The following is a 27984-nucleotide window of genomic DNA, read 5'->3' as shown; positions in this document are numbered from 1 at the left end:
GATACCACCATACTTTTGCTGCATTATATAATTTGATCTGGGTTGACCTTGTAGTTTTTTTTTATCCCACATTCAAAAAGCTTTTGCCATTTCAACCAAATCATTCTATTCAATGGAAATGAGCTGGTGCACAGTGCCATCTGCAGGGTAACATGATAGCGCAGCCACTGATTTCTTTCAATTTAATTTATTGCACTTTCAAAAAAATAATCAAATAAAATACATGCAGCACAACACTGAAATAAATATAGCAAAGATGACATTTCTTCCATATGTTTTGATCAAAAGACATGCCACAACCAACAATATAATTTTTTTTCAAGCTTCTCACAATCACAAAAAAAAGGTAGCTCTATGTACCATTTTCAAACAAATAACAATACTGTCTCATTCCATGCCTAACGTTTAGTGTTTCCTAAAAATCACAAGTATAAGTGCAAAAACTGAGATATAAAACACATCTGAAAACAATATAAGGACTTTCAAATGCAAAGGCAGTTTATCGTTTGTTATTTCTAAAAACGCCTGGACATTCCACCATTGTAAACATTAACATGATAAATATAGAGAAATGTCTCAGGGCCCTGGACTTTCTAGTAATGGCAGCGTTAACACTTTACTATATACCTAAATGGTAAAATAACAACCTGCACAGGAATATTACACTGAACATAAGTCAGGTTCACCACACCAGTAGTATGTCACATTTCTCCACAATCCACAAAATAAATTAAATCAACATCGAACGTCTACCCCTGTTTTATCTTTTTAAAGGTTTGCTAATTGAGCACCGCGAGTCAGCCGCTTTTGAAGAAATTCTCCTCGATGACCTCGGTGAACCTCTCCTTCATCTGCTGACGGAAGCCGGCGTACCACTCCAGCAGCCTCCTCCTCCTGTCCACCCTCTGCTCCTGGCTCATCCCTCTCTCCCTCTCCAAGATGGCGGGCAGTTCTTTCCAGTCACTGATGAAGATGAAAGGCGCTCCGGCGGCTTTGAGCAGACGTAGCGGCGAGCTGTGCCCGGCAGCGCAGGTCCCGGGCGTCTGAACGTCTTCCACCACGGGCACAGAGCCGTAGGAGCAGGCCTCGTAGACGCGGTAGCACTCTGTGTTGATGCCCACCGGGCAGAGGGTGAGCTCACTCTGGGCCAGCGCCGTCTGATAGTGTCTCAGGCTGTCTGCAGTCTCCTGAGGGAGCCACCTGTGGCAAGCAGGGAGAAAGGGACACTTCAGAAAACAGTGGAAGCTACTGTAACAAACATGACGATGAGACGATTCATGTTTTAAATATCTCCCCTCAACTGCATTTTTTATTTAACTCTAAAGAAGAAAACCGAAACAGACATTTAAAATTCCCATTCCACATGGCAACAACATACCCAGGTTATGTTATTATTACACAAGAAAAATTAAAACAGCATATTAATTGTGATATAGCTATCTAAACAGCAGACTTTCTTAAGCTGCATTATGTAGTAAACAGTTAACACATTAGAGGGAATTTAAAGCCTTCCGTGTGACCAGCAGCCAAATGTGTGGGTAAAGGAAGTAAACAGCTTAAGATAGTATTCAGTGAATGTAATAATAATGATTGCTAACTGATCAAGTACAATTTTTCAACTAATGTTTATAATAGAGAGGTTCACTATTTTCCAACTCTGTCCTTAAAGGCCTACTTCACCGGTTTGAATATGAAGGTGTATTGAATTCTGAGATCCTATGTAGTATAAATGTGCGAACATTTTTTTAAATCGGTTCATCCTAGCCTGACAAAAGGCAGAAAGAGTGTTTTTTTAACCCTATATTTCTCTTTCTCGTGACATCACAGAAAGAGAAATATAGGGTTAAAAAAAAAAAACTTACTTTGTAAATATTACTGTGATGTCTTTTACTGTGACATCACAGTAATATTTACAAATTCCTTTTTTTTTTAACCCTACATTTCTCTTTCTGTGATGTCACGAGAAAGAGAAATATAGGGTTAAAAAACACCCTGTCTTTTCTCAGGCTAGGATGAACCGATTTCAATTTTTTTCGCACATTTATACTACATAGGATCTCAGAATTCAATACACCTTCATATTCAAACCGGTGAAGTAGGCCTTTAAACAATAATTCACATGTCCATGTGTATATTGAAAGGGTTATTGGTCAATGTTATAATTCCTACATTCCATACTGACAAAGAAGAGGTCCGTTCCTAACACAATTGATCGGGTTCAGAATCTGCATTCCTTGTTCAGTCCAAAATTGCATTCTAAAGCTTAGCTGAAGCTTATGTGGCAGTCTGACACCGCAAATCAAGTGGGTTATCTTCTAACGTTAACCCTAACTTTAACCCTGGTCATTTCTCCTAAGGTTAATGAGTCGTCACTGACTCCACAACTTACTTCTCCCTGGCAGTGGTGATGCATTCCTGATCCAGGCCAGTTTGTTTCAGCACCTGCATGAGAGTTTCTCTGGAGGAATTTTTGTAAACAGTTCCGAGGAAATTGCAGAGGTGTGGCCTGTTGGCGGTGATCAACTGGGCATTGGGCCTGATCATAGGAAACTGTCTGTATCTGCAAAGAGAAGGTTACAAAAACATGTTATACAATATTGTTAATTTAAAAAGACAACCTTACATCATTGTACGTTATGATATTGAGCACAAATTGATGCACAAAAACACACACTATAGCTTGGAATAAGATTACATACGTGGCGACACCAAGAGGCCACTGGAAGACATCCTTGTCGTTGACCCAGGGGCTGTCGTACACCACAAACAGCAGCTCCACAAAGCCACCGTTTCTCTTTAGGTACGGGCCGATCCAGTCGTTGTTGCAGTGCTCATCGCCCAGCAGGACTACAGCCACATGTGAGACGGTGCGGGACTGCACCAGGGCGTGGACATGCTCCAGCCACCGTGTGGAGTAAGAGACCTTCTGCTGCTCGCGGCCATTCAGAACCAGAACCAGGCTGTTCATTTCCAGAGGGACATGACCCTGGACCACAGCGGGACCTGTGTAGAAACTGAAGATTGGAGAGGCGAGAGAAGAGGCAGGCAGAGACAGTTAATATGATGGTTCTGTCTTAGTATATGATTATTACGTGACATGGTGTATTTTCCCTCTTTTGTGCCAAAAAAAACGTATGCTTGGGCTCTACTGTTTTTTTTTTTTTTTGCTTTTATAACTTTTTATCAGTTTTTGAGGAAAACAAAAAACAAAAATGTGTTGAAATGAACATAAATGAAACTACATTTTCTGTGTATAGAAAAAAAGACAATGGAGATTTAAAAAAAGCATGTACATGTCTATAATATATGCTCATTTATAGTAAAAATGTATGAATGAATTAAAACCATTTTTAGGTGTCTCATCTCTGTTACCTGAAAACAATCTTTCCTGTCTGCAGCTCTCCCTCTCTCCATTGTGCTACCTTGTCAGTAGGATTGAGGGGTCCCTCTAAAATATGTTCCCAAAGGTAAAGCCCTGAGGAGAAAAAAAAGGGTTAAATGCAATTGGTACCGCAGTTAAAATGTCAACATGATGTGCAGTGCCATTATGTTGTGTGTGGCTTCTGCAGCAGAGCATCAATCAATTGTTGTATCCACATCTATGCATGTGGACACCACCTATATCAAAGCACAAGTAAATTACAAATTTCCCCATTACACAAACGGCTATGTAATAACAACATCAATGTAATCTGTGATAGGCTACAATACATTAAATTAGTCATTTCTATACACAACACTCCGTCCATTTATCATGTTGTGTTTTTGTATTGCCCAGTTTCTAATGTGTTAAATCTCAGCTTCAGTGAAGGATAATATTCTGTTTTACTGAATAATCGTATATAAATAAATGGCACTAACTTGAACTCGAACAGCTTGGGATAATGCTAAACTACAATGTGTTTTGCCTAAAGCTGAAACAACCAGAAGCCAAAATAAAATCATCAATCACAACTTATCTGATTAATAATACGATCCCCTTTTGAGACGACGTTATTTAAAACGGTTCTGCATTAAATGAACAAAAGCAGATTGACACTGTCACTGTGTGAAGTCAGTAGACTATTGTAATTTCACGCCAGAATAGCGGTCTGTGTTGATTAATGACATCCCGTAATAGCACATGACGCTGAAGTTGGCAGCTGATAGCGTCGTTAATAGCACACTATCTCACCAATGGCAGCTTTTCCCCAGATTTGAACCCTGTAACTTTTGGGTTTGTTCTTGTCGATTCGATCCAGGTGTTGTTTGAAGGCATCCCTCTTTTTGATCACATCAGAGTTGTACTCCACCTGTTCATCTTCCCACGGATTCCAATCCCCTGCTAAAAACGGAGCAGCACCGCCGTCTCTACCACCTGCAAACACAACACACAACGTCCATTCAGCGTATGCGCATGCGTTTTTGAATGTACCAATACAAAAAAAAAGTTTTTAACTGACAATTTATGACAATAGTATTCGGCGTATCTGCCACAGAGGCTAGATCATGGGCTAGATCGATAGGGGTGTGTTCAGTGCCATTACCCGAAGGTGCTCGCGTCTCTTTCTTCACCACCCTGTGCTGGCGGGAGATTACTTTGGTGCTGAAGAAGACATTGTATGCAGCGTAGAGAGAAAATGCCACATATGCGAAAATAATCAGAAGGAATAGTTTTCTTTTAGGTATTTTCATTTTTTTTCTTTTCCTTTTTTTTCTCAGGTTACCATTGTGTAGCTCGTCTCCATATTTAGTGAAAGGACCCTTGTTTACATCACGAGGATCCATGGATATAGCTGACTTAGAGAAATGCCTGTACAAAATAAGCCGTTACTTTAAATATATGTATGGTTTATATAATTAAGGATAAAACCAGCACCATATGTCAATACGGAATATGTAAAGGGTATTTTTAGTAATAAATAATAGATGTAAACTTTATTATAATGCAATATCTTGACGATGAAAAACGACAGGCACGCTCTGGTCAGATCTAACGTGATACGTAACGTTGTACTGGCGCCGCTGGTTTCGGGCAAAGCAGATATAACAAGCGTACACGCAAGGTCGTGTCCCCAGCTGCGGGGTGTTTGTCTCTTATTTTCGCTCAAAATGATGTCGATAGCCGGTCATTCCAGGGCTCTTTCCCCTTGCTTGAATGCAACAAAACACGCCGTTAAAAGCCTGGTGTTCCCCGGATCGCAGGAGCTGCTTTCTGCCGCTGGTAAGGTCGAGGGCGGACGTAGCGTTTACCGGAGCTGGTAATGCTATTGAGCTGCGTCATAATGATAAAAGTTATCATACTGATATACTAATGGACAAGTTATTGGACAAAGTATATATGTTGTTTATTTTGTCAACAAAGGTATGCTACTATTATAAACTCGCTAAGGCTAGCAGGAACTAGCCGAGTTGTTATTGTTAGATAAACCTGACCTGAGAAAGGTTGGCCGACTAGTTTTGTAAACTGAAATACCCTAACACTAATTGTCCAGCACTTTTATTATCATTTCATCTATATTAATGTCTAACCTTGTGTAGGAAACAACTATTAGAGAGTACGGTTTTTAACCAGGGTTAATGGTTTGAACTTTGAGGTGGCATAATACAGCTGATGCCTACTGAGGTCAAAGAGTTTTGTGTAGGTCTATGACATAATAAAGAGGTATTTTGGTTAGCCAGTTCAGGGTTTTTTCACCAGCCGTTTAAAATGTATTTAATTGTTTTCCACGATTTCATCTTAGATTATGTTCGGGTTTTTTGGATTATTGGTTGGACAAACCATAACATAAAGGATGTCAACTTTTTACACTGGGCCTAAACTAAAAATTATAAGTCTGTTGATCGAGAAAGTTACTGAAAGTTAGAAATACTGAATGCTTAGCAAAGAGAATTTGGTGCTGGTTTTAAAGTACTGTGTAGTTACAATCCATCTTCCCATCTGCTGCTCTTGTCATTTTTTAACCTGCTTTGTATGTCATTTCCAGCTCCTGGAGGAATCCGCCTTGCCCACACAGATATCAAGATTCCTGACTTCAATGACTACCGTCGCCCCGATGTCGTCGACCCCAACAAGTCCTCCCAGGACAGCAGTGAGGGAAGGAGGGTGTTCTCTTACCTCGTCACTGGAACGACCACTGTGATTGGTGTCTATGCCGCCAAGACAGTGGTCAGCCAGTTTGTCTCGTCCATGAGTGCGTCGGCCGATGTCCTGGCCTTATCCAAGATTGAGATCAAGCTCGGTGACATCCCCGAAGGCAAAAACATGACCTTCAAGTGGAGGGGAAAGCCCCTGTTTGTCCGTCACCGCACAGAGAAGGAAATCTCCGCAGAGGAGGCTGTGAATATGGCGGAGCTGCGTGACCCCCAACACGACAAGGACAGAGTGATAAACCCCAAGTGGGTGATCGTCCTTGGTGTGTGCACCCATCTGGGTTGTGTGCCCATTGCCAACGCTGGAGACTACGGCGGCTACTACTGTCCATGCCATGGTTCCCACTATGATGCTTCAGGAAGAATAAGAAAGGGTCCCGCTCCTCTTAACCTGGAGGTTCCCTTCTATGAATTCCCTGAGGAGGATTTGGTCGTGGTGGGATAAATACTGGAGCTCTGTCCCAGTTCCTCTCTGTAATATGTAATTTAAGGTGGCGAAGAATGTGTTTATTAACGAATAAATAGATATTTCCAACTCTATGACAGCTATTGTATTTTTTCACAGGTGTGCTGCATGATTACGCTTGATGTTTGATTCACTGCAATACCCAAGTGGGATTAATAAACTACTTTATCGCAATAGTTCTCTCTCATTCCACATTGTTTTTACATTGATTATTTTGTAAATAACATGTAACACAAAAAGCTTTAAAGTTACAGAGTGCAAAAGGAAGCAAAATGCAATGAAAGTCAGACAAAATGTGAGGGCAGGAAATGCTAAACAGTAGAACATCATGAAAGGCAGAACATAAAATGCAGAACAAATCCACAACCACAACAGGTGAATGAAACTATCTTTTTTGGAAAGACATCATTATTGTTTTATAGCCAACTCAATCATAGGTTTAATCCTGAGGAATAAAGTGTTCAATGCAAACTGGTATAGATATTTTTTGTTTTATTGATTTAATCATTTAAAGCAATAAAATGACTCGGTGATTGAAGTGCAATGTACCTCATGGATGGTGGAGATGTACTAGTCTTGATACACCAAATCCAAATACTTCAAACTGTACAGTTGGCGTTCTTTCGCTGAATCATCCATTTTATGTCAATATAAACATATTTAACTGTAGCTGAACCGCTCAGCCAGTCCTCAATTCACAGTAACTTGTAAGCCAGCCATGATTTAATTTAATGCATAAATACATTATTCCACTACTAAGTGCACTTCCCATAATAAATAATTCCTGTTATACAGGGGTTTTTAATTCAGAGGAATGTGCCACCCTCTTATTAACCAGTGCAACCTGTAACCACTGTTGGGGTGTCTGTGCGCACTATATGATTTCACATTTTAGAAAAGGGTCTCTCCAGTTTCATAGAAAACAGTTCTCTCTTGACTCCATTCTCCTGAGCATGTGGGCCCCAGTGAGTCCAGTCACCACAGACTCTAATCCACATAGTGCACCTGGGCCTGGAACTCCTTGGTGATGTACCCAAGAAGAGCGCCCGTGAGCTGCTGCTTCAGGGTTGAGTTGCCCATGACTAGAGCAGTCAGCTGGGCCAAATCTGTCCACTGAACGTCTCCCAGGATGGCCATGACATCAGCGTAGAGCTTCTGCTGCTGCTGAGGGCTCAGCTCCATTATGATCTGAGGCAGTGGTTTGAACTGTCCACTCGTCATCCAGCAGCCCAGGAGGCCTCCGACCGCTCCGCCTGCATGGGAAGAGGAATTTAAACTTGTGAAATTTAGCAGCGGTATTTATCGAACCCACAGACACAATATAGATTATTTTACTTCTGTCAATAGTATGTTGTACATGGGCTGAGCATACCAGAAGTAAGCGAGTGGAAGAAGTACTCAGATCTTTACCTTAAAAAAAAATATTGGTATCAAAAAATATACTTCAAGTACCAAAGGAAAATGTCTCCTATGGGCCCTTTCATAGGTGTTTATGTGTGTTAAGATAGCAAGATGTCTGTACATTCTACACATACACAACTTTTAAGCTCTCACACACGCGACTCTTCAGCATGTACATACACTACTTATTACCTTGCATACACACCACTTTTTGGAAGAAAAATGTATGTGTATGTGTCAGAAAATGTGTGTGTGTGTATAGCATGCCCTCTGTGTATGTGCAAGTAAATGTGGTGTATGTGTGCAAGCATTCTTGATATATGGCCTCAACGGCACATCATAGTTTATTCTTTAACTCACCGACTGCAATACCAAGAGGACCCCCGACTAACCCTCCAGCGAAGGCCAGTCCCCCGGCTGCTGCTGCTCCCTTCCCCGAGCCTTTCACCGTGGTCTGGATTTGCTGGTTGGCTGATAACTCACAGCACAGCTTCATCACATCATCAACTCGATTATACATACTGTGGATCAGATTTACAATGATATCAGCTAATCTCACAATAAGAATAGAATACGAAATTAGGACAACACTCCCAGATTAAATTAATTGATGAAATTGTAAATAGCTCAAAAAAATCTACTTTTACACAATTACATCTTAAACTGCCTATAACACTCTTCACTTAAAAAGACAGATAACTTGGCCTGATCCCACAGATACTGAATAGTGTGACGCAGTGACTCATGTTGTAATGCAAAAGTTATTTCAAGATAAAGTGTGTGTACTGTGAAAACCCTGATTGCATCAGAAAGCATCATAAGACACAGGCTAACGATACAGTGTAGCATATTTCTCCAAAACATGATCCATCCATGTGTGAGACAAAGACAACAATGAGAGTCACAGTGAACGTCATCAACGTACCTTGATGTGATATTGAAATCCTCATCAATATCTACTGCCGGGTTTATCTTTACTGTCGGTGTTGTTATAATGTCAGCTGTGCCCTGTCAGCTGTTTACCCTGACTTCTGAGCTTGGGTGACTATGGCCGCAATGTATGATGGGAGCAAAAAAAAAAAAAGCTGCGTTCAGGGACATTCGGCAAATCCATGGGCAAATCCCTTTTGCTAGGGAAAGAATTCAGATGAACAGTCAGTGTGACCAAGTCAATGAAAACCCTCATCACATATAGATAGACATAGATTTAAAAATAATAATATTAATGAATAAAAAACCATCCTTTACCGTTTTGATGGGAAGTGAACATACCACTAATAGTTTTGCTGATACAATCTACTTAATTTAAAAAATAAAAAGGGGATTTTTATGTTTTAGGTGTGTTTCTTGCGGATTGTGTTCCTGCGATGGATCTTACCTGGTTATACCTTTCGAGTATTTGTGTTCAGGGTTCAATTTAGAATTAATTAATGAGGACCCTCCTAATCCATTAATAATAGGCCTATCTGAGATTGATAATTAAGGATGTATTAGGCTACTTCATTAACACTTTATTAATGAAGGGGCCTTCAGGAAACTAGTATTTGCCTTGTTAACCACAACACAACACATTTACCTGTTAGGGAGTGGATCACTGCAAAAACACATTTGTGGGTTTAACGATGCAATGTCAAGAAACATCTATCATCTATCTATCTATCTATCTATCTATCTATCTATCTATCTATCTATCTATCTATCTATCTATCTATCTATCTATCTATCTCACATGTGCGAGGGGAGTCATGAAAACCCTTACATTGTTCTTAATTTGTTTAAAATAAAAAATGTAATATGTTAAATGTGTGTATTGCCTTTCAAATCAATGGCAGGCCTATTGGTATTCCAATTTTTTCTATTTAAACGTGTAATTCTCATATTTCCTACAGCAAGTTATAGCAACACAAACAACCAATGAACGTCTGACAAGAAGGGGGCTGGAACCACTTCTGCATTAAAGTAATTTTCTGGAGAGAAAAAATCACATCTGTCCTGTCTATGCTCCTCTATGTTTACTGATAACTATGTGAGTTACTCTGTGTATCCCGGTGCGTTTACAGTATGGTTATATGAACTGTAACTGTGTTTGTGCAGCTGCAGGCAGATCCACTATGTCACATGGGAAGTAAACCAACTGCTACCTTTCTTCGGCATACATCTCTGAAAATAATAGTGTTAGTCATTGTGTTACTGTGTGTTTGTCAGTTCAGCAGGGTTATAAATATTTACATGATGGCGATTGTTTACATTTATGCAATAATCCACATTACCCAGAGTACACCGGGAGACGGAGAAATAGCTTCGCCAAGCTATTTTCATATGGCAGGAAACTGGGGATCAATGTACGGTTGTCTTCAAAATAATATGCTGCATGTTAAACAATTTAAGAATACTGGCCTATAATCATATAGCCTATAAACTAAACATATGGGAATGATTTAACATCAGCCCTTCTGTATGATGAGAAGGCAATAGGCCTACTTTTGAAGCCTTTTAGTCAAAGTGGGATTGCCAATCTGGCAAAACTGCCTCCGTCCTAGAAACCTGTGGGCACCAAAATCCCATAGCCCAATGTAAGACTATGATGTAGGCATATGGCAGTTATTTTGTAGCCTAATTTAGGCCTACTTCATTGTGTTGTGGTGCCTATATAGGCTAAACATGAATATATGAAATACGAGTTTATTGGGTCCTGCTTCTGATCCTGCTTCTGATCTTGAGGTCCTTTCTTTAAAAGGGGCCCTGTGTCAAGATCAAAATTTGAATTAGGCTATTGTTCAAATAAATTACCACAAAGCAAAGGGTCAAGGTATTTTGTAAACTAAAGGCCTAATAATCTGTTTTTTTGGATTTAAACCAAATACGGGAAAAAAACGATCAATTGCAAACATGGGGCTTTGTAATAGTTCAGTATTAGGAAGTGGGAGGAATGGGGTGATGCTAGGAGCCTGTTTATATGTCCCTGCAGTCTCAATCTGATAAATCCGTCCATGTCACATAGAGTGTATGGTCCATGCTCACACTTTGAATGCTAGTTTTACTTGTAATATGCTTTATATTTACAATCCTAATTAAAAAATGCAACTACAAGGGAAGTTTACCTCCCTTCATATTTCATTATCCAGAAAAGCGGTGTACCTTATTAGGTATTTTATTTTGAAATTGTTAATACGAACTACCCGGAAGTACCGTGGTCATTCCCGTTGTCATGACGCTGGACCGAGGACCGTGTCGCAGGTCGCAGCGAGAGTGACGAGGAATATTCGCTTGTTTTGGGAATACTCAAACCGACCGTGGATATTTTTGGAGATCATGCAGAAATCCTGAAATGCGAGTGTGAAATGGTATCACTTCCGCCAGTGAGGATAACCAGCACTGCCCCATTGATGAATACGAGCAGAACGGCTCTCAGGAATCGCTGCTGTTGCTGCAATCATAAACACTTCTTTAGGACTCACAACAACCCTTGAGCTTTGTTTTGGGGCTGACAAAAAAAAAATACACATCACTGTTGTTGCACGTGGGTTGACAATGGCTGAAAAAGGTAAAATGAACTTAGAGCATCTCGGCGGAGTTGCGAGGCTCCGCGCGGAACACCAGAAGGTAATTTTAAGCAGCTGACACGAGACCTCTCTGCTGGCCCCACGTTAACCAAACAACGGTCAACTGCTGGCCACGCGGTGGTCCAGCACACTGTCTTGTGTACCAGGAGTGCGACCCTATCAACTGCCTTCTCCATGAAATACACACGTTGTATGCTTATGCGCTAATTGTACTAACATATGTGTCACGTGCATGTCAGGAAGTTGTGAGTGCAATCACTGTGTTGCCAGTGTTTTTTCCAGAAGCTTCCTATCCTCCATTGCAACCAACCACACTCGCATGTTCGAGTTCTTGAATGTTGCCTGGAGGTGTGTTTTTTTAGTTTCGTTTCTTTGCACTAAGAGGCTCATTCTGCTTATTTTAGTCGCAGACAGGTCCTGTTTGTTGACCTCAACATACTCTGGGACAACGTGTTTATGAATTGTCTGTCAGCAAACTAACAATGTTTTTTTTTTAGCTAGGTCTGCCCAGTAGCCTATTATATGTTAATAACTTCCGTTATTCAGCCAGGAAGTCTCAAATGATACAAGGTTTCAAGAATACGAGTCGAAAAGTTTCACTTTTGGTTCTGTTTAACATTTACGATGAGCAAGTTAAAACTTAACCGACTTCCCCTTTCATCTAGTACAACCACTTTTGTATGTGTGAGGGCTTCATGCAACTCTTGAAACCTTTAGTTGGGTCAAACCATAGATAGTAAATAATATGGCTCAAACGCTTATGGGGCACCATACCTCAGTGCATAGCTGTTTACATAGATGTCCTAACCTTTTTTTAAAGAAGTGTTGACAGCTGTGTTTGTCTTTGTCTCTCCAGCTTCCTTGATCCGGTTGGGTATTGTGTCTGTTCCCCTGTGTGTGTGTGATCATTATTGACCTCATACAGAGTATCAACTAATTGTGTCTTTGCATAAGTAGAATTTGCCTTACCTGTCAGATGTGACCACTTATCAGAAAATATTTATGTCTTGTGAATTTGCCTGTGGCAATCATCAAAGTTACCAATAACAAATCCCCCGACACAACGCTGTGTAAGCTGCATAGAATGCCATCGTGATTCATTGAAATCATTTGTCCTAAAAACAGGTGGTGAAAGACTGTGAAAGTCGGATTCAGCACTGGTAAGCATTACATCCCATGCACTTTTAAATCAATTGATAGCATTCTTTTCGATTGCTTTGGTTTTAATATGATGCGTTTTTCCTTGTTAGATATAGAAAACATTTGTTTCTGTGAGAAGAAAAGTCATTCAACAGCTCAATATTCTTAATTGTATTTACTTTGTAAATGTTTAAGGTGAGTTTTATTGTGCATAACTCTTTTACATACTGAAAAATATTTTCCCAGACAAGATTTTAGTGGCTCTGCCCTCGCTTGTCTGAGTGATTCACTTCTATGAATAGAACCAATCTGAAAATGAAATGAAATATTTCACCCAGAGATATTGAGCTCCTGTCATCTTCATATCTCATTCCTCCCAGTGAAGTCTGTGCGTAGTAGAAACACAGTTGGTATAGCTCCATGTTATAAAATTCCCAATTCCTTTTAGAATATTAACCACAAGTTGTTTGGCTTCCACAGAAAATCAAGCATGATTCTGTGCAATATTGATGCTTGGCGTTTGGAGTGCCGGATCCGGTCAAAATCAACCAATTAGACACTCCCTGACCAATCAGAGGTCTTTGTTTCAACTGTGCCATAATAAGCCCATTCATCCCTGATTCCCAAGCTCAGTTGCAGAAGCAAGGAGGAGCGTTTTCAGCACACAGGCCACATTGAAGGCTATGCACATCCTCCTAGTGATTTTCCACTCATTCTGTCCGACTGTCTAACGAATTGGCTAAAGGCAGTTTTAAATAAAGTATTACTTCACTGCATTAGACCTGTGCTCAGGCTAAAGTTGTGGCAGAGCTGAGTTGGGAGGAATTCAGCTCAATGTACAGACCTTTCACTTCAGCACTGTCACAGTAGAAAAATACACATTTGATACTTACATTAAAGTTGATTCTGTGTATATATGTTTTATATTGAAGTGTTGCAGTGACCCAAGTGTGCACAGCACCAGGACCCTGACACGAAATCATCTACATGGAATCTAGCCACCATAACTTTCATTATATACACCTGTACTTTTCCTACTGTGACATGAAAACATTTCTTTCATGAAATTGGGCTATTATATGGTGGTGAAAGTGTTGGTTGTTCCACCCACACAGTTGCAACAAAGCTAGCAGGAGTTTGAGGGAGCTGTCAATCTAACAGAGTTCAGAGAAGATCTAGCCAGGAAGATCAAGTGGAAACACTTGCTTGACTGTGTAGGCGCTTTATTATAGTGTACCTTCATTGCAGTAAAAACATTTTTATGGATTGAAAGCATTGGGTGCCTTCCAGCATTCTTGGTATTGATTACAAATGCAGTTAACAACAACAGTAGTAGAAGTAGTAGTAAAGCAGCAGATTTGATGGTTCGTTTTTTAAAGTAAAATGATGAGGAAAAAAATCTTTAACCGTCAGTTTAAAGACAAAACACTTCCTCAGGGTTAAGAAAAATAATATGTTTTAAGCTTGACAGTTATGAGTACCTGTAATCAACTCTTAAGCAGTCAACAGGCCCTACCTACACCTGTTCCACCCACTCCGGTGATTTCCCCTATAGTCCCCTGTTAGAGCTCTTCTCCAGACTGTCTGGGTGTATGCAGACGTCTCTCTGACACTCCTGGTAATTCTGTTGGACCAATTGTGGTACAAATAACACTTTTATGGTTATTATTGGTACATTGCACTCAATTCCCACGTTCCTTTTTTTTTTTTTTTTTTGGCATTTTTTTTTTTTTGGCATTTTTTCATGCTTTATTGATAGTGTAGAGACAGAGGTGAAATGGGGCAGAGAGGGGAGTGACATGCAGAGAACGACCGCGGGCAGGAATCGAACCTGGGTCTGCTGCTGGGCCCGGCCCGGGGGGGGGACGCCCTACCAACTGAGCTAAGGGTGCCCCCTCAATTCCCACGTTCTAAACAAAGGGGTACTTAGAATAATGACACCGGTGTGGGTGTGCAAGGCCCTTTACATGTTTAGGCTAGAAGAGGAAAGAGAAAAGAAAAACACTGTTAATGTTTCTCGTGCTCTTTTGAATTTGAGAGTTGTGCGACCAGATTATTGTGATGTGGGTCCAAAAGTCCAGCATTTAGGCCTTTGTGTCTGAACTCTGCACATGTTGTACAATGCACCTACAGTCTTTGATTTGATCTGGTTAAAACAAGTTAAAAACTTCAGACATTCTGACGGTGGTAATTTTGAGGCTGCCTCTTGATAAGAATTTGCCTTGGAGATAAGATAAGAAATTCAAAATCAAGTACAAGTGCAAAGTCAAGAGCATAAGTATTACAATTACATTGTTTCTAAGAAATGCCAGACTACTCCAGCAGATCACATTCACAATATTATCAATTATCTGTGAGAAAGACAATGATAAGGTCTTTAAAAAAAAAATCTGGCTACAATATGGTGCAAAAGTTGTGGACTTTACTTCCTTTGATGTGTTACATTTACAAAAGCCACAAGCTGGTGTTGTAACTTCCATTTGGTTGAAATACTATTAATAGTAATTGCACATATCTCTGTTTCTTTATCTGCATGGAAGAAGGCATCAAAGTAGAGTTTTCGCTGCTTTTTGTCAGTCCTTTTTTATCATGGTTTTCTCTGAAGTTTTACATTGTCAAGTGGCAAACAGATACAAATGAATAAACAAAGCGGCATTTTCAGGCCTTGTTGTGGCTATACAGGCGCTCTCTCGTTACTCTATATAGCTGTCGTTTGTCTCCCATTGTTCAGTTAAGCATCCAAAAATAAGTCAAAGAAACAACATTGTAAACAATGACATCAGAGGAGAGCAGCAAAAATGAACTGAAATGAATATATGTTGGCCTGACATCATTATAAATCCATGCTTGTGCAGGAAGAAGCTTTCAGGCGACTACGAAGCCCTGAACGAACGCCTTCAAACTCTGCCCGACCAACTCTCCTATGACATCATGGTGAGTGCTAAACCTCACACATACCTTGTACACTGACTGCTTTGGTTGGGTACGTTAACCATTGACCGTATATATTTTTACTCTTGTCGGGCAGTTTTATTTCTACTTTTCTCCTACTTACATTTCCACATTTTGCCACCTGCCTTTAGTTCATTGTTTCTCTCTTGTTGTTTCTGCTGTCTTTTTTTCCACCGGCCGTGTTACAAACAGGTGCCGTTTGGCTCGTTGGCCTTCATGCCGGGGAAGCTGGTGCACACCAACGAGGTCACGGCGCTGCTCGGTGACAACTGGTTCGCCAAGTGCTCTGCCAAGCAGGCTCAGAAAGTTGTCGACCACAGGATGAAATGTGAGCGTGTTCTCTGTCGTCTCTCTGTGTTTTTTAATTATTATTTTCTAAATGATGTGATCACTCAACTCTGCTCTTCAACCACCAGAGGGCGGTGCTGCATCAAGTCTGAACCATTGAAGTGACAAAACTTACTTTGAGCAGAACCATTTTTTTTAAGTCTAATTTAGGGAAATGTGTTGGGTGAACTGTGAGGCTGCTTTAAAAATAACTGTTCTGAATTGATGGAGCATGCATGATTCTTAACTTAAAAAAGCTATGTTGGAGGTCACTGTTGTCACCGCCTCTTTTGTAAATCTTGTAATCAGCAATACTTAGCCTACCTTTTTTTTCTTTTTCTGCTGTTACATCAAGTCTAGTGAATGCAGCATTACTCTTTGGTGAAATGATGGAACAAAGGTTTTAACCAGGGTTATTTGGGGCCATACTTTGGCTGTGTTTGCCCCGCTGCTCATTCTAGGTTTGAAAATCTCATATCGAGTCAAATGGGCCCAAGTAACGATCTCTGATGTGAACATTATTAGGGTGTTTAGTGAAGCAGAAATGTGCTGCCACAGCCCATCCACAGCCGTCTGCAGCCCCCCCCCCTCTCTTCTTACCCCCCCACCCCCCATCCCCTGACCCTGCCCACCCTGCTATTACAGAGCTAAGTGCTGTAATACAAACAGAGCTAGCTGAAATGTGTCAGACAGCGGCTGAGTTGACGGGCCTTCTGTGTTTGACCTTTCCTCACTTCCAGTTGATGCGCTGACTGGAGGGGCTCCCGATCTCCATGGAAACAAGAGCCCTCTGCCGCTATTAGTAAAAGGGCTTAATTGTTGTCAAGATTTAATGATCCGGAGTAGTATTCAGGGCAGAAGATATTATGAACAGTTTGTGTCATCGTTTTTCAATCTTTTTCCCACCTCCTCCTCCTCCTCCTCAACTTGTTTAGGATTTTAACTCTTTAGCAGCTGGTTTGCAATCGTTGTGTGAAGCGTTTATTTGAAATGTCTATCATCCTTCAGCCTTCCTCTGCACACCGATTCCTTCTTTGAGTCCGCCTCCAACTCTCTGTATACACATTTTGATGATAATGCGTCTGTTTTTTTTTTTTTTGCAGATGTGAAGAGCGAGCTAGACGATCTGTCAAAGACGATGAAAAGCTTTGAAGCCAGAGTTGGCTTTGCTCAGGATTTGGAGAACATCTCAGCTGTATGTTTTACTTTCACTACAAGTCATCTCTCAGATAAGGTATTGCGTAAGAGATGAATGGGGACAGATGTATCTATGCTTGTTTCTTAGGGTAAAGGAGACTATGTTGACATCAGAGAGGAAGATGGAAACATTGACGCTGCTGTCACCAAAGGTATATACCCGTCAGGCTTCCGTCTGCCCTCATTTTTACTTGTACAACTTGACTTATGAGAAGTAAAACAACTGTTACGTTCTAAATCGACATCTAGGCAACAAAAATTAAAACAGTTTGGGAATTTCCCATCTTGTCTGCTTCAACAGGGAAGCAAAGAAAAGCTCTCAAACCACATTCTAAGCCCAAGAATGATGCCGTGTTGGATCTAAAAGAGGAGAATGAAGGAGAGAGCGGAGATGGAGGGAGCAGAAAAGGCATCGTGAATGAGGAGGAGTTGTGGGCCAGATTGGATGAACTGGAGAAACTGGAAGAGCTACAAGATGAGCAGGACATGTAAGACATGTGTTTTCTTCATTTCACACTAGCTGACCTCTGGGGAAAAAAAAAAAAAAAAAAGCTTGTGTTCCAAATCGCATACTCTTTCTTTTTTTTCTATTCTAAATACTACATCTGACCATTAAAAAAATCTAGTTTGCAAGCAGTATGCTACAATAGGGACATACTTTTACTTATTTATTTCATCATAACATTGCGCCTTGATCTTGCCTCTTGCTTATATATCCGTCGGTCGCATCTCCTGTTGTTTTCACACGGAGGCTTCGTGCATGTGACGTCTCAGCTGGATGCAGTAGACATACGGGTATTTTTAAGCATACTAAATCTGACCACAAGAATTGGGACATCCTAAAAAAAAATGTCTACCATACTAAATATGGGAGTAGAAAGTATGGGTATTCGAACACAGCCATTCGGAAACTTTTTTTCTCTTCAGATTATCCGATAATGCGGACATGAACGGTGAGGACACGTCATCCACCACCTCAGAAGAGGAGAAGGAGGGAGATGCTTCTTCACCTCCGGTCAATGGACTGAGTCTGCAGCCAAGCTGGACCTCCGGGCCTCACAGCAAAGCTCCGCCCAGCGGCGACAGAAACAAGGAAGAAAAAGACGACGATGATGATGATGATGATGACGAGGAAGGCAGCCGTTTGCCCACCATCTATTTCTCTCACACAACCGAACCCAAGAAGGTCTGAGTCAGGAATAACATTTGAACATTTTACAGATTTGTTGTTTGAAAATGTGTGTCTTCTCTCCCTTTTTGTTTAACTCTTTACACGTTATGTCTTTTGCTCCAGGTGAGGATCAACACGGGCAAAAACACCATGTTCAAGTTCAGTGAAAGGAAAGAGCAGAAGGAACTCTCCAAGAGGAAAAAGAAAAACGGACACTCTCATCACGAACTTCACAAAATCACAACACCGACCGACTTTTACAGGTAAAAGCAATGCAGTAAACCAGAAAATGACAGACATTCTGAATCTCTTACAGACTAAATGTAACTGTACGGTACAGAACCGTGACTTGACGGATGAATTTAGGATAAACTTGTGTTTGTGTTATGACAGCCCACTTCCAAACCTGTAAAACCCCTTTATATTTGTTATTTTTATAATTTTTCATTTATGTTAATAATCATCTTTTTAGTTTTTTTTTTTTTATAAATATAAATTTAATCTAATTCAAGTATAATTTAGTTTAAAAAAAATCATTTTTATTATTAAATGTACCACTTGGCACATTCTGCTGACACTGTTGTAGCCCTCCTAAATAATGGCAATGTCGGCAGGTTGTTAGTAGATGACTATACTTTCCTGAAAATAAATAAAATATAATTAAAAAAAAAAAAAAATGACAACACTACAATTATAAGATCTGAGAGCGGTCTGTTGTCTTTGCTGCCAGGTTGTTTGTGGACGTGAAGAACGGGGAGCTCATCCCCAGGAAGTCCATCCTGAAGTCGCGCAGCCGAGAGAACAGCGTGTGCAGTGACACCAGTGAGAGCAGCGCCGCAGACTTTGAGGAGCGCCGCGCCATGGTACGAGGCTTCAGCCACGACGAGAACACACACAGCGACACCAGCGACGGCATCACGGAGGAGGACAGCCCCACAGCCGTCCCCATGCACCCCGCCAGCCGCTTTGAGGTAAGAGACACTTTACTCTTACCTACTAATAATCCTTATTTATGTATTTATAAAGCATCTCTGTTTACACTGGTACAAAGTGCCTAACAATGAAAAAATAAAGCAGAACCTATTTCCAGTAAGAAGACAGGCATGCAGACCTGAACACGAAATATTAGAATATCCTAAAAGATCACAGAAATAAAATGGTTATAAAAACAGAATAAATCAGAGAACAGAAACAGTGAATATAAAATATGATCAGAAATAACATAGGTCATTACAGAGTTAATGTAGTAAAGTAAAACACATTTGTCTTTTAGTTTTTTATCTGAACAGATCTGTCAGATTGGTTCGTGTCGTCTTTCATTTCAGTCAGAGGGAGAAGGAATCTGAAGCATACTCATACTACAAAACGGTTTTATGGAAATGAAACCTCTTGAGTCTCCGATCCAAAACTCCCACAGAAATGTCTTCAAGTTAAAATGAGAGCTGCATGTGGTCTATCAATCATTAAATGGCCACAGGAAGCAACATGGAGAAGAAAACACAGCAGAAAAAAAACTCATAGAATAGCAAGTTAACACCGGTTTCTTTTCTCACCAGGCCTTTTCAGGTACAGTGGTAGAAAAGGAACCGATGCCTTCAGCTGTCCCCTACCTGACCATTGTTCCACCAGCGCTGCCCACCATACTGGAGAGGAAACAGGAGGAGGTGGCGACTGAGGTCCCGCCTCCTCAGGCAGCCCCAAAAAGGCTTTCCAAGTTTAAAGCTGCTAGGTTGCAGCAGGTGTGACTTTGAATGACCAGAGACCCTTATTTCTCATTTTGTTTTTAAAACATTTGTTTTTTTTAACTGTTAAACTGGACAAACCGTGAAACCATCTTGTCCTCCTTCTTTCTTTCTTTCACTTCTAACCTTACAGGGTTTCTGTCAGTGAGTAGAACTGTTCAGAAAAAGCACAGTAGCAACCTTAACAAATAAGCCGTCTGTGTGTGTGTATCATTGCTTTTTAATAGGCTCGAAACACTGCTTAGTTTCCCCAAATGACACACCTGTACGTCTTTCTGTGAGGCCTGTTTAAACCGGTTGCCGTCTGCTATATGTTCACCTATCTTCTGCTACCCTGTTGATCCACGCTGTCGCCTGTGTAGGTAAGACTTTGAGCTTTGAGTTTAAGTTGCCTTGTTTTGATTATGTTTTCCAAGCTCTTATCAATTAGGAGCCCTGCAGGACTCATTTTAGCTTCTCCTGACCTGCCTAATGAATGTATGTATCCCTTTGTGACAAGCTTTATGGAAAGACAAAAAAAGAATATTGATGGAAACTAAAAGGAAAATAAATGATTTTCACTACAAGCGTTTCTTCTTCTTTCGTCCGAGAATGGAAATATCTTGTTCTGGATGGATTTCTGTTTAATTTCTCTTCTACAGACAGGTGAATCTGAAGATCAGACTGTTTTGGAACAATTTTTTTTTTTTAAATGTCACACTACATAGAAAGGTTTTGTTAAAGTAACACATTTCTGCTCCTGCTACCTTGTAAAATAGTTTTGGTCTTTAAAACGGCTAAACACCGGACACTGGCTGAGCTAAAATGAATTATTATTATTCAATGTGATTTTCTTGTTGTGCATTCAAATAAAGTAAATCAACCTCTCTGCACCATATTGCAGCCAAACTTCGGAAGCAAGCAATAACATTTCATCAAAGCTGTAAAGCAAAGTGAACATAAAATACCTTTTCCAGTTAGTAAAAGTACAATCAAACTGCAGCCTTAATGAGAGAGAGGGAGTTTTCAAGCCAAACGCACCGACAACAAATCAAATTTAGCGCAAAAACAACATTTAACTGCTGAGGACCAGAAAAGTCTGATTTAGAGGCTGGAGTCGGCAGCTCATAGCTTCAGACTGTGAGCTTGTGGAAAGGCGGAGGATATAAAACAGCTCCACTGCTGTACAATTCGACAGGTGAATGATGGGAAAAGCTCTGACATCACTGCCTGATGTGAAAGATTTAAATAGTTGAGTTCTTCGACAGAATAGGTTCTGAATGAATTTTCTTACGTTCTAAAAATGGGGCAAGTGTTTAGTCAGTGGCACTAGTAAAACTATTTAAATACTCCATTACAATTAAACATCAAATTGCTACTTCGTTCAAAGCATGTAAGTATGAGCAGTGGGGGCTCATGTCAAAAGTTAAAGTGTACTTGCATGACTGCTATATTAATATGTTTGATATATTTTTAGAACATATGCTTCAATGTATGAGAAGCATTGTTACTGTTACTGCTGTACTGTTGGAGCTGGTTGTTGAGGAGCTTGTTTTACAAATGACTGGTCTCTATGGTTCCTCAACCTATGGGTCCAGCCCCATCCAAAGGGTCGCAAGATAAATGTAAGGGGACATGACATCATTAATGGGGGAGGAAACAAAACCAAAAGGAATTTTCTGCAAGGTAAATTTGTATTTTTGAACTTTTAATGTTTTTTTAATTCTCTTAAAGGTTTCTATTGACTTATCTTTTTATAATGTTTGTATTTTATATCATTTACCTTAAAGTGACTTTGAGGAACTTTCAGTTTTTGTTGAAAATAGCAGCACCTTTGGACAAAAGCAGCAATGTTTTTACGACCCCAGTGCCCAAGCATCCTTGTTTACAAAGCGAGTGAAAGAGAGACTGCAGGATGCACTGTGATGAGGTAATGTATTTCTATGACTCATTTTAAGACTAATAATGGTCTTGTGATGGTGAGGCGAAGTGTTCTTTGATTTAGTACCGTTCTAGAAACACAGAATGTTCCTGTCTGCCTGCCATACATAGTTTTGTCTTATGTTCCCGGGAGATCTGACCCGTGCAGAGGATTTGATAATAACTTTATAAAAATAGTGTTCACTGATGGCCTTGTTTGCTGTTACAGGTCATTTATAATAATCAGAGGAAAAATGAGACTGTTTCATAAACATTTAAAAGTTCCTTGTCGGAGGTTTAACTATAATGTTTTCCTGTACAGTTGTATGACCACCTGTGTATAGTTGTTTCGCTTACATGATAATGTCAGCCCCGATTAACCGAGTGAATACATTTCTATCTTTTTTAAAAGTGAACTTGAAGAGACTATCTGGAGCGAGCTGTGTTGTTTGATGCAGTTTAGATTTTCTTAGCTGGGCACAACTCATATACAGTCCTTCAGCACTTCAAGTCCTGCACAAGCAGCTTTAATTAAAGCCGTGGCTTGTGAGTTGAAAGGCTATCACTCCCCTTTTTAGTTAAATGGTGGGAGTGCAGGTCTGTGATAAGAAGCTTTTAAACAGGTCCTGAGGTGACTCCAACCCCCCCACCCTCCTCCCCTTCATCAGGATTATTTCTCCAATATGAAAATCCAGGTAGCATGAGACAGATTAGGCAATGTTTAACAGGCTGCCGTTGTGTTGGTGAGACACGGATCAATGGACTTAATGTAGGTTAAGCCGCGAAGGTATATGCTGGAAACATAGTAGCACTACCGTTACAAAAAGAAATCTAGCATACAAACTATGTAATGGGCCCCGAACGCACACCAGATCTACATTTCGGGGATTAAGAAGGATTTTCAGGAGTTGTGTGATGAAGGGCTCGAGAAGGCATTGTTTTCCAGACAGGTACTCGGGCCTTAGAGTGGGAGAGGAAGTGTTGCATTTAGCTCCAAATGTCAGAGGGATGGATTAAACAGCAGCCAGTATATCTGCTGCACTGCTGTTTGAACATAGCACATTACAGATTCAGCCAGAAATGGTCTCTTTCACACAGCATTTACACTCACACCCTATATAAGAGGAACTGTTGCTTTGGTTCCTTTAATAAACCCTCAGGGGGACATTTGAGGAGAGAAACAAACAAGATGTCACAGCCCTGCAGCTTCGTTTTTCACTTTGATCCTATAGCTCAGCTGATTCCATCCTCATAATGAAGTGAGTTCACCTCAGACAAATCCAAAATACCACGCACTTTAATTTTTGTTTTTGATTTTCCTTACGTCTAACTTGTCTTTGGAAACAACAACAACAACTAATCGATTGATCTACAACTTATCTGATAATGGAGTGAAGAGTTCAAGCAAACATGCCATGGTTTCAGCTTCTCAGATGTGAGAAGTTCCTTTCTTGAATCGTCCTACATTAAATCAAACATCGTTTTGGACTTTTTGGTAAGACAAAAACAAGCAACCTGAGGACATTGTCCTCATTGATTGAACTTCCAATACAATAAAACAAACATTCTATTTAAAAAAAATGCTAACTACAGAAAAACTACACCACAACACCACACCACCACAACCAAAGGACCTGTTGATGTGCTGGTGCCCTTTGTTTTGTTGAATTGTGTCTAAGAATGTTGCTGAGGGAAATGTGTTTGAACTACTTTGGCTATGTGAAGTGAGAAAGGTCTTTCTCAGTGAGGGAAAGGCTACAATGAAGGTCAAGGGGAAGACTGATAGATGTTACAAGCTTCAAATTAAAGATCCTCAAAAAAGCCATTTACCAACTAAAATGCTGAATCACTGATGTTCATTTACCATTTCTTCCTGCCATGTACAACAAACAGGATCAGGGTGAACAAAACACACAATACAAAAATCTGCATAATTGTTATGTGTAAAGAAAGCAAGTTTAAAGATATTGCACACACACACACACACACACACACACACACACACACACACACACACACACACACACACACACACACACACACACACACACACGCTCAGGTGAATCTATAATTCTTTCAAATAAGTTTTCAAAAAATCTAAAAAAGGTACTGCTATCGTAGGTAAGTTTGACATGCGTAATAATACCACATAATAATTTCAGATGGATGCATCGCCGGAGAAGGGTTGACGAGGTCTGCGTCCTGAAGGCGCCAGTGCACATTTTACGCACGGTACCAACCAGTGTGTTACACTTACACACCAGCGGCCAGACGAGGGAGACATACGGCTTCGGGACATGTCGAAGTATCCCGACTAATTTTTTTCTCCTAATAAGATTTCATTACATATTTTCTTCAGCTGGAAATACTACGGAGCAGAGCGCACCGCTGCCTTCACCCGATGTGCAAGGTGCTTGTTGTTATTTTTGTTGTTGTTTATTTTTTAGAGAGAGAGAGAGAGGAAGCGGTGGTTTCTAGGGGAAATCTGGGTCCGACTGTGCGCTGGGCGTTTATGATAAAGCGTGTGAAGCGTACAGTCCGTCAGTCAGCAGTCAGTCATCCAGTTCAACATCACTCTCTCCGCTCAACTCCAGCTGTCACCGCGTGCCCTCCGCGCCTCCTCCAAACCGGCCAGGTAAGAAGAACAAATCACGGCCGCACATTTTGTTCATTTGTGGGGAAAGTGAGTGCAGTTTAAGTTTCTGACGAGTCGGATTCTGCTATACGTGCGTGTTCCCCCAGAGCTGACACTGTTGGATTTTTTTGGGGGGAGGGGGAGGAGGGTGGATGGGTGAGGGGGGTGAAAAAGTAAGAAATGGCGAGGGTTTTGAGGTGACTGTGGAATTCAATTCGACTGGTAAAAACGAGTTTTCTTCTTGTGTGTGAGAGTGTTTTCCGAACAAGTTGTGTGCGTTGAGGAGAACGTGAACGTGTTCCATAGTCTAGACGCGACCTTTTGTCATACCGCATTATATTGAGCCACATCGCTTTTTTAAAATTTAAATTTCATATTAATATCTCATTACAATTAAGAGGCAGGAATCCCAGTATGAGAGAATATAAAATACCAGCAACACCATGAGTCCATGCGGAATATGGCCTAATGAAGTTGTGTGGTTGGTTGTGGCTCAGAATACTGATGCAAGGTGCCTGTACAGGTTGCCTGTTTTTGGTTCAATTAAATTAACAACTAGCAGCCTTTAGTTAGTCTCACTACACAGATGTTTATCCCCCCCCCCTTTTTTTTTGAAGTTGCACCTTTTACTGCCTTTACACACGTTTTCAGTTGCCATGCATTAGAAGACCATTTAACATTTTTCATTCCTTTTATTCTACTGTCACCTGTGCAGAGTGGTGGCACAGCTTCCTTCAAAGCCACCCTCACCCTCTGCCCCCTACCCCATCCCTACCCCCCCGCCCCCCCTTCCTCCTGTTTCCAAATGCTCTCCTTTGAAGCGATGATGCCCCATCTGTCATATGTGAGCAAAGAGAGACCATGCTCTGCTCTTCTCAATTACTGAATTCTCCTCATGCCAGCTCCGGTGGGACAGGAGGAGGAGCAGGTGGGTGGCAGTCAGTACGATCAATCAACATGAAATATTCAGCTTTGAATATACACATCATTTACCACTGCTGCTGCTGCTGTCCTTGTTAGAAAACACCCCAAAAAGAGTTGGGGCGTTTGTCTCAGGCGTTTTTTTTTTTTTTTTGGTCAGCTGTGAGACGCTTCCAGATATAACATTGGGCCTGTGTATGTTCAGGTGACTATCTTTTTATATATATTTATATATTGTACAATCTGTAGCCTGCATGGATGCCGGAGAGGGTATAGGAAGTGATTATCAGTGTAACTGAGAGGAAATTAGAGAGAGGGAGAGTGAGTGAGTGGATGAAACTGTTTTTAATGTAGCGCCACAGCCATTTTCTCATTATGCTGCAGTGAATTCATACAGCTTACATGACAAAGCTCTGCTTGGCAACTTTCTCCCCTGATAGAGGCACTTGTTTGAACACCAGGCACATGATTTGAATATCTGTAATCCGTGCTGAAATCAACAGGCCAGATGAACTTTTTGGCACCCTCTTACAACCACATTGAGTAGGATAATAAAAAATAAATAAATAAATGCCTAAGCTAACTGAGAATTAGGCTTAAAAATGGAGGCAAAAGTTACTGGTCTTTTCCTGCACGGGCCACAGAAAACCTGTAACTTTGAAATCTCACAAGAGGAACACTCTGTACCTCTCTCCAGCCCCATTCAAACTCTTCAGGAAACTTTTAATCTCCAAAGTGTCTGCCTTGTGATAATAATATCCCTGTGATGTTGCCTCGTGAAATTTGCCTGAGTACCATGGCCCTAAGTATTTGAGCTATGAGGCAATACGGTGAAAAGCATAGCCCCCTCATATGAGAACACAACAGTGAATAATTAATAACCTTGCTCCCAATTCCAGGAAAACAATAGCATATTGTAGGAACACTGCACTAATTTAACTAGGAGAAGAAAAAGAAAAAAAGAAACAACAGTCGACAACTTTGACAAAATCTGGAAGGCGTCTCTATTGTTTTAAAGCACGTCTGCACAAGTTTTTCCCATGCCACTGTGCAGCTTTGCACTCTTTCTGAACACTGCCCTGTTGTCTGTATGTGCACGCGCTGTATAGTCTTGTTGTTGCATGCTGCATGATATTGTAGTGTAATGTTGTTTGCCTGCGAGATTAATCAGAACCCATTAAATACCCCTCTCTCACCTGCTGGCAGAATGCGAGGTGCAAGTGCACATTGCAGGAAGCTATTTTCCACAGGCCTCCTCTCCTGCCTGTCAGCTCCCATTAAGGGGGAAGGTGTCATATCTGTAACACAGCTGAGTGCAGATGGCAGAGTGGAGGGGATGGCTCACCGATTTAAACAATGATTAATGAACAGAGATGGAAAACAAATTACATTGGACTATTGGAGGCAGGGAATTGTTTTTATGAAAATGTTAATTGTGTCTGCCAGGCTGATACCAGGAGTGGGGGGAAGGGTGGTGGAGTGAGGGCAAAGGCAGCGAGGCAGTAGCAACCCAACCAAGGGGCTACTGATAGGACGTCTACTGCTCCCACGGCGCAAGTTATTGGCGTGTCTCAGCATGCCACGTTTAGTACCCTACCTTGGCTTTAAGACCTCTAATGTGCCATAACTTTCAAGGTTTGGCTTTTTACGATGAACCCCGTGAAGAATTGTCGTCCACCACCGCACCAATTAGCGTTATCTCTAATAATAAGTGGTTGTAAGTGACGAAGAGAAGGCGCCCGGTTTTCTAGTTGTAATTATTGCAGGCGGGTGCAGCTGCACTACTTAGGGAGATGATGATAATTATTTTTATTTTTTTTTCATCGCGGGTTGATTATTTAAGAGCATCATACACTCATCAGAGTAATCAGGAGAGAGTGATTAGTGAAAATCCACGAGGCTAACAGCTGCCACATTAAACACTTGCCTCTGTTGCCAACACACAGAGAGTCAGAGCCCTTTCCACAGGACAGACAAAGCACTTCACCTTCAACTCACAGGACCACAATGTGTTTGTTAGAAAGTCAAGGCTCAGGGCACACGGAGAATGAGAGTAAACAGAGCGCCCCTGCTTGAAAAGGCGCGTTGTTGGGCGCCAAGGTCAGTCTTCGGGGCTTCAAATTCACAAGTGCACAGGAGCACTGTGAAGGGGAGTCAGAGTAATGATAAGGCGTTTTCTGAAAGTGTGGGAAATGGAGATAGTTACTGCACAGTGACCTTGTGCTCCACCTGAATTGTCTCCTATTGTATCGGAACAAGTAAACATGGAATGCTCTGCTGAACCAGGGCTTGTCTGATAAGACTTTGTGATCAAAAAATACCCTCCCCTTTTCAAAAACAAAATCCCCCCCCCCCAAAAAAAAACTGTCTCAATTAGAGATGTGTGCCACGGCCGGCCACGTCCGGTGTTCATGCCGCGCTGCTTGCCACTGTGTGTG

The 27984-nt window shown here is 41.0% G+C and overlaps 4 protein-coding genes across 4 annotated transcripts; 2 read left to right on the top strand and 2 right to left on the bottom strand.

Annotated features, from left to right (window-relative positions):
• Positions 1 to 206: 206 nt before the first annotated feature.
• Positions 207 to 4713, bottom strand: rxylt1 (ribitol xylosyltransferase 1). Its single transcript, XM_080027830.1, has 6 exons — positions 4527 to 4713; positions 4175 to 4357; positions 3373 to 3475; positions 2700 to 3014; positions 2390 to 2560; positions 207 to 1200 (listed from the first exon to the last, which is right to left on the bottom strand). Exons 1-6 carry the CDS (start codon positions 4672 to 4674, stop codon positions 798 to 800), a joined length of 1323 nt encoding a protein of 440 aa, XP_079883956.1. The 5' UTR covers positions 4675 to 4713; the 3' UTR covers positions 207 to 797.
• Positions 4714 to 5008: 295 nt separating this feature from the next.
• LOC307250408 (cytochrome b-c1 complex subunit Rieske, mitochondrial-like) lies at positions 5009 to 6672 on the top strand. Its single transcript, XM_080027481.1, has 2 exons — positions 5009 to 5203; positions 5967 to 6672. The coding sequence occupies exons 1-2, from the start codon at positions 5092 to 5094 to the stop codon at positions 6575 to 6577; spliced, it is 723 nt and encodes a 240-aa protein (XP_079883607.1). The 5' UTR covers positions 5009 to 5091; the 3' UTR covers positions 6578 to 6672.
• Positions 6673 to 7210: 538 nt separating this feature from the next.
• On the bottom strand, positions 7211 to 9019 carry LOC307250410 (protein C19orf12 homolog). The gene is made up of 3 exons (XM_080027483.1): positions 8925 to 9019; positions 8360 to 8520; positions 7211 to 7851 (listed from the first exon to the last, which is right to left on the bottom strand). The coding sequence occupies exons 2-3, from the start codon at positions 8517 to 8519 to the stop codon at positions 7586 to 7588; spliced, it is 426 nt and encodes a 141-aa protein (XP_079883609.1). The 5' UTR covers position 8520; positions 8925 to 9019; the 3' UTR covers positions 7211 to 7585.
• A 2207-nt stretch (positions 9020 to 11226) lies between these two features.
• On the top strand, positions 11227 to 20644 carry uri1 (URI1 prefoldin like chaperone). Its single transcript, XM_080027471.1, has 11 exons — positions 11227 to 11602; positions 12688 to 12722; positions 15558 to 15636; positions 15847 to 15982; positions 17085 to 17176; positions 17267 to 17330; positions 17480 to 17666; positions 18106 to 18364; positions 18473 to 18612; positions 19080 to 19320; positions 19906 to 20644. The coding sequence occupies exons 1-11, from the start codon at positions 11531 to 11533 to the stop codon at positions 20092 to 20094; spliced, it is 1494 nt and encodes a 497-aa protein (XP_079883597.1). The 5' UTR covers positions 11227 to 11530; the 3' UTR covers positions 20095 to 20644.
• The last annotated feature ends 7340 nt before the right edge of the window (positions 20645 to 27984 follow it).

The sequence above is a fragment of the Ammodytes marinus genome (genome assembly GCF_949987685.1).
Source record: "Ammodytes marinus genome assembly, chromosome: 5".
NCBI lineage: Eukaryota > Metazoa > Chordata > Actinopteri > Uranoscopiformes > Ammodytidae > Ammodytes > Ammodytes marinus.
This window is presented reverse-complemented; position numbering and strand designations above follow the sequence as displayed.

Bases quoted from the DNA above. Each gene is read 5' to 3' on its own strand.
- rxylt1 (XM_080027830.1), bottom strand. From the start codon at position 4,674: ATGAAAATACCTAAAAGAAAACTATTCCTTCTGATTATTTTCGCATAT. The intron at 3,476-4,174 runs GTGAGATAGTGT...TTTTCTCCTCAG, and splicing joins CTGGGGAAAAGCTGCCATTG to GGCTTTACCTTTGGGAACAT. The intron at 2,561-2,699 runs GTATGTAATCTT...TTCTCTTTGCAG, and splicing joins TGGCCTCTTGGTGTCGCCAC to ATACAGACAGTTTCCTATGA.
- LOC307250408 (XM_080027481.1), top strand. From the start codon at position 5,092: ATGATGTCGATAGCCGGTCATTCCAGGGCTCTTTCCCCTTGCTTGAAT. The intron at 5,204-5,966 runs GTAAGGTCGAGG...TGTCATTTCCAG, and splicing joins GGAGCTGCTTTCTGCCGCTG to CTCCTGGAGGAATCCGCCTT.
- LOC307250410 (XM_080027483.1), bottom strand. From the start codon at position 8,519: ATGTATAATCGAGTTGATGATGTGATGAAGCTGTGCTGTGAGTTATCA. The intron at 7,852-8,359 runs GTGAGTTAAAGA...CTTCCCATGCAG, and splicing joins TCCTCTTGGTATTGCAGTCG to GCGGAGCGGTCGGAGGCCTC.
- uri1 (XM_080027471.1), top strand. From the start codon at position 11,531: ATGGCTGAAAAAGGTAAAATGAACTTAGAGCATCTCGGCGGAGTTGCG. The intron at 17,177-17,266 runs GTATGTTTTACT...CTTGTTTCTTAG, and splicing joins ATTTGGAGAACATCTCAGCT to GGTAAAGGAGACTATGTTGA. The intron at 17,667-18,105 runs GTAAGACATGTG...TTTTCTCTTCAG, and splicing joins CTACAAGATGAGCAGGACAT to ATTATCCGATAATGCGGACA.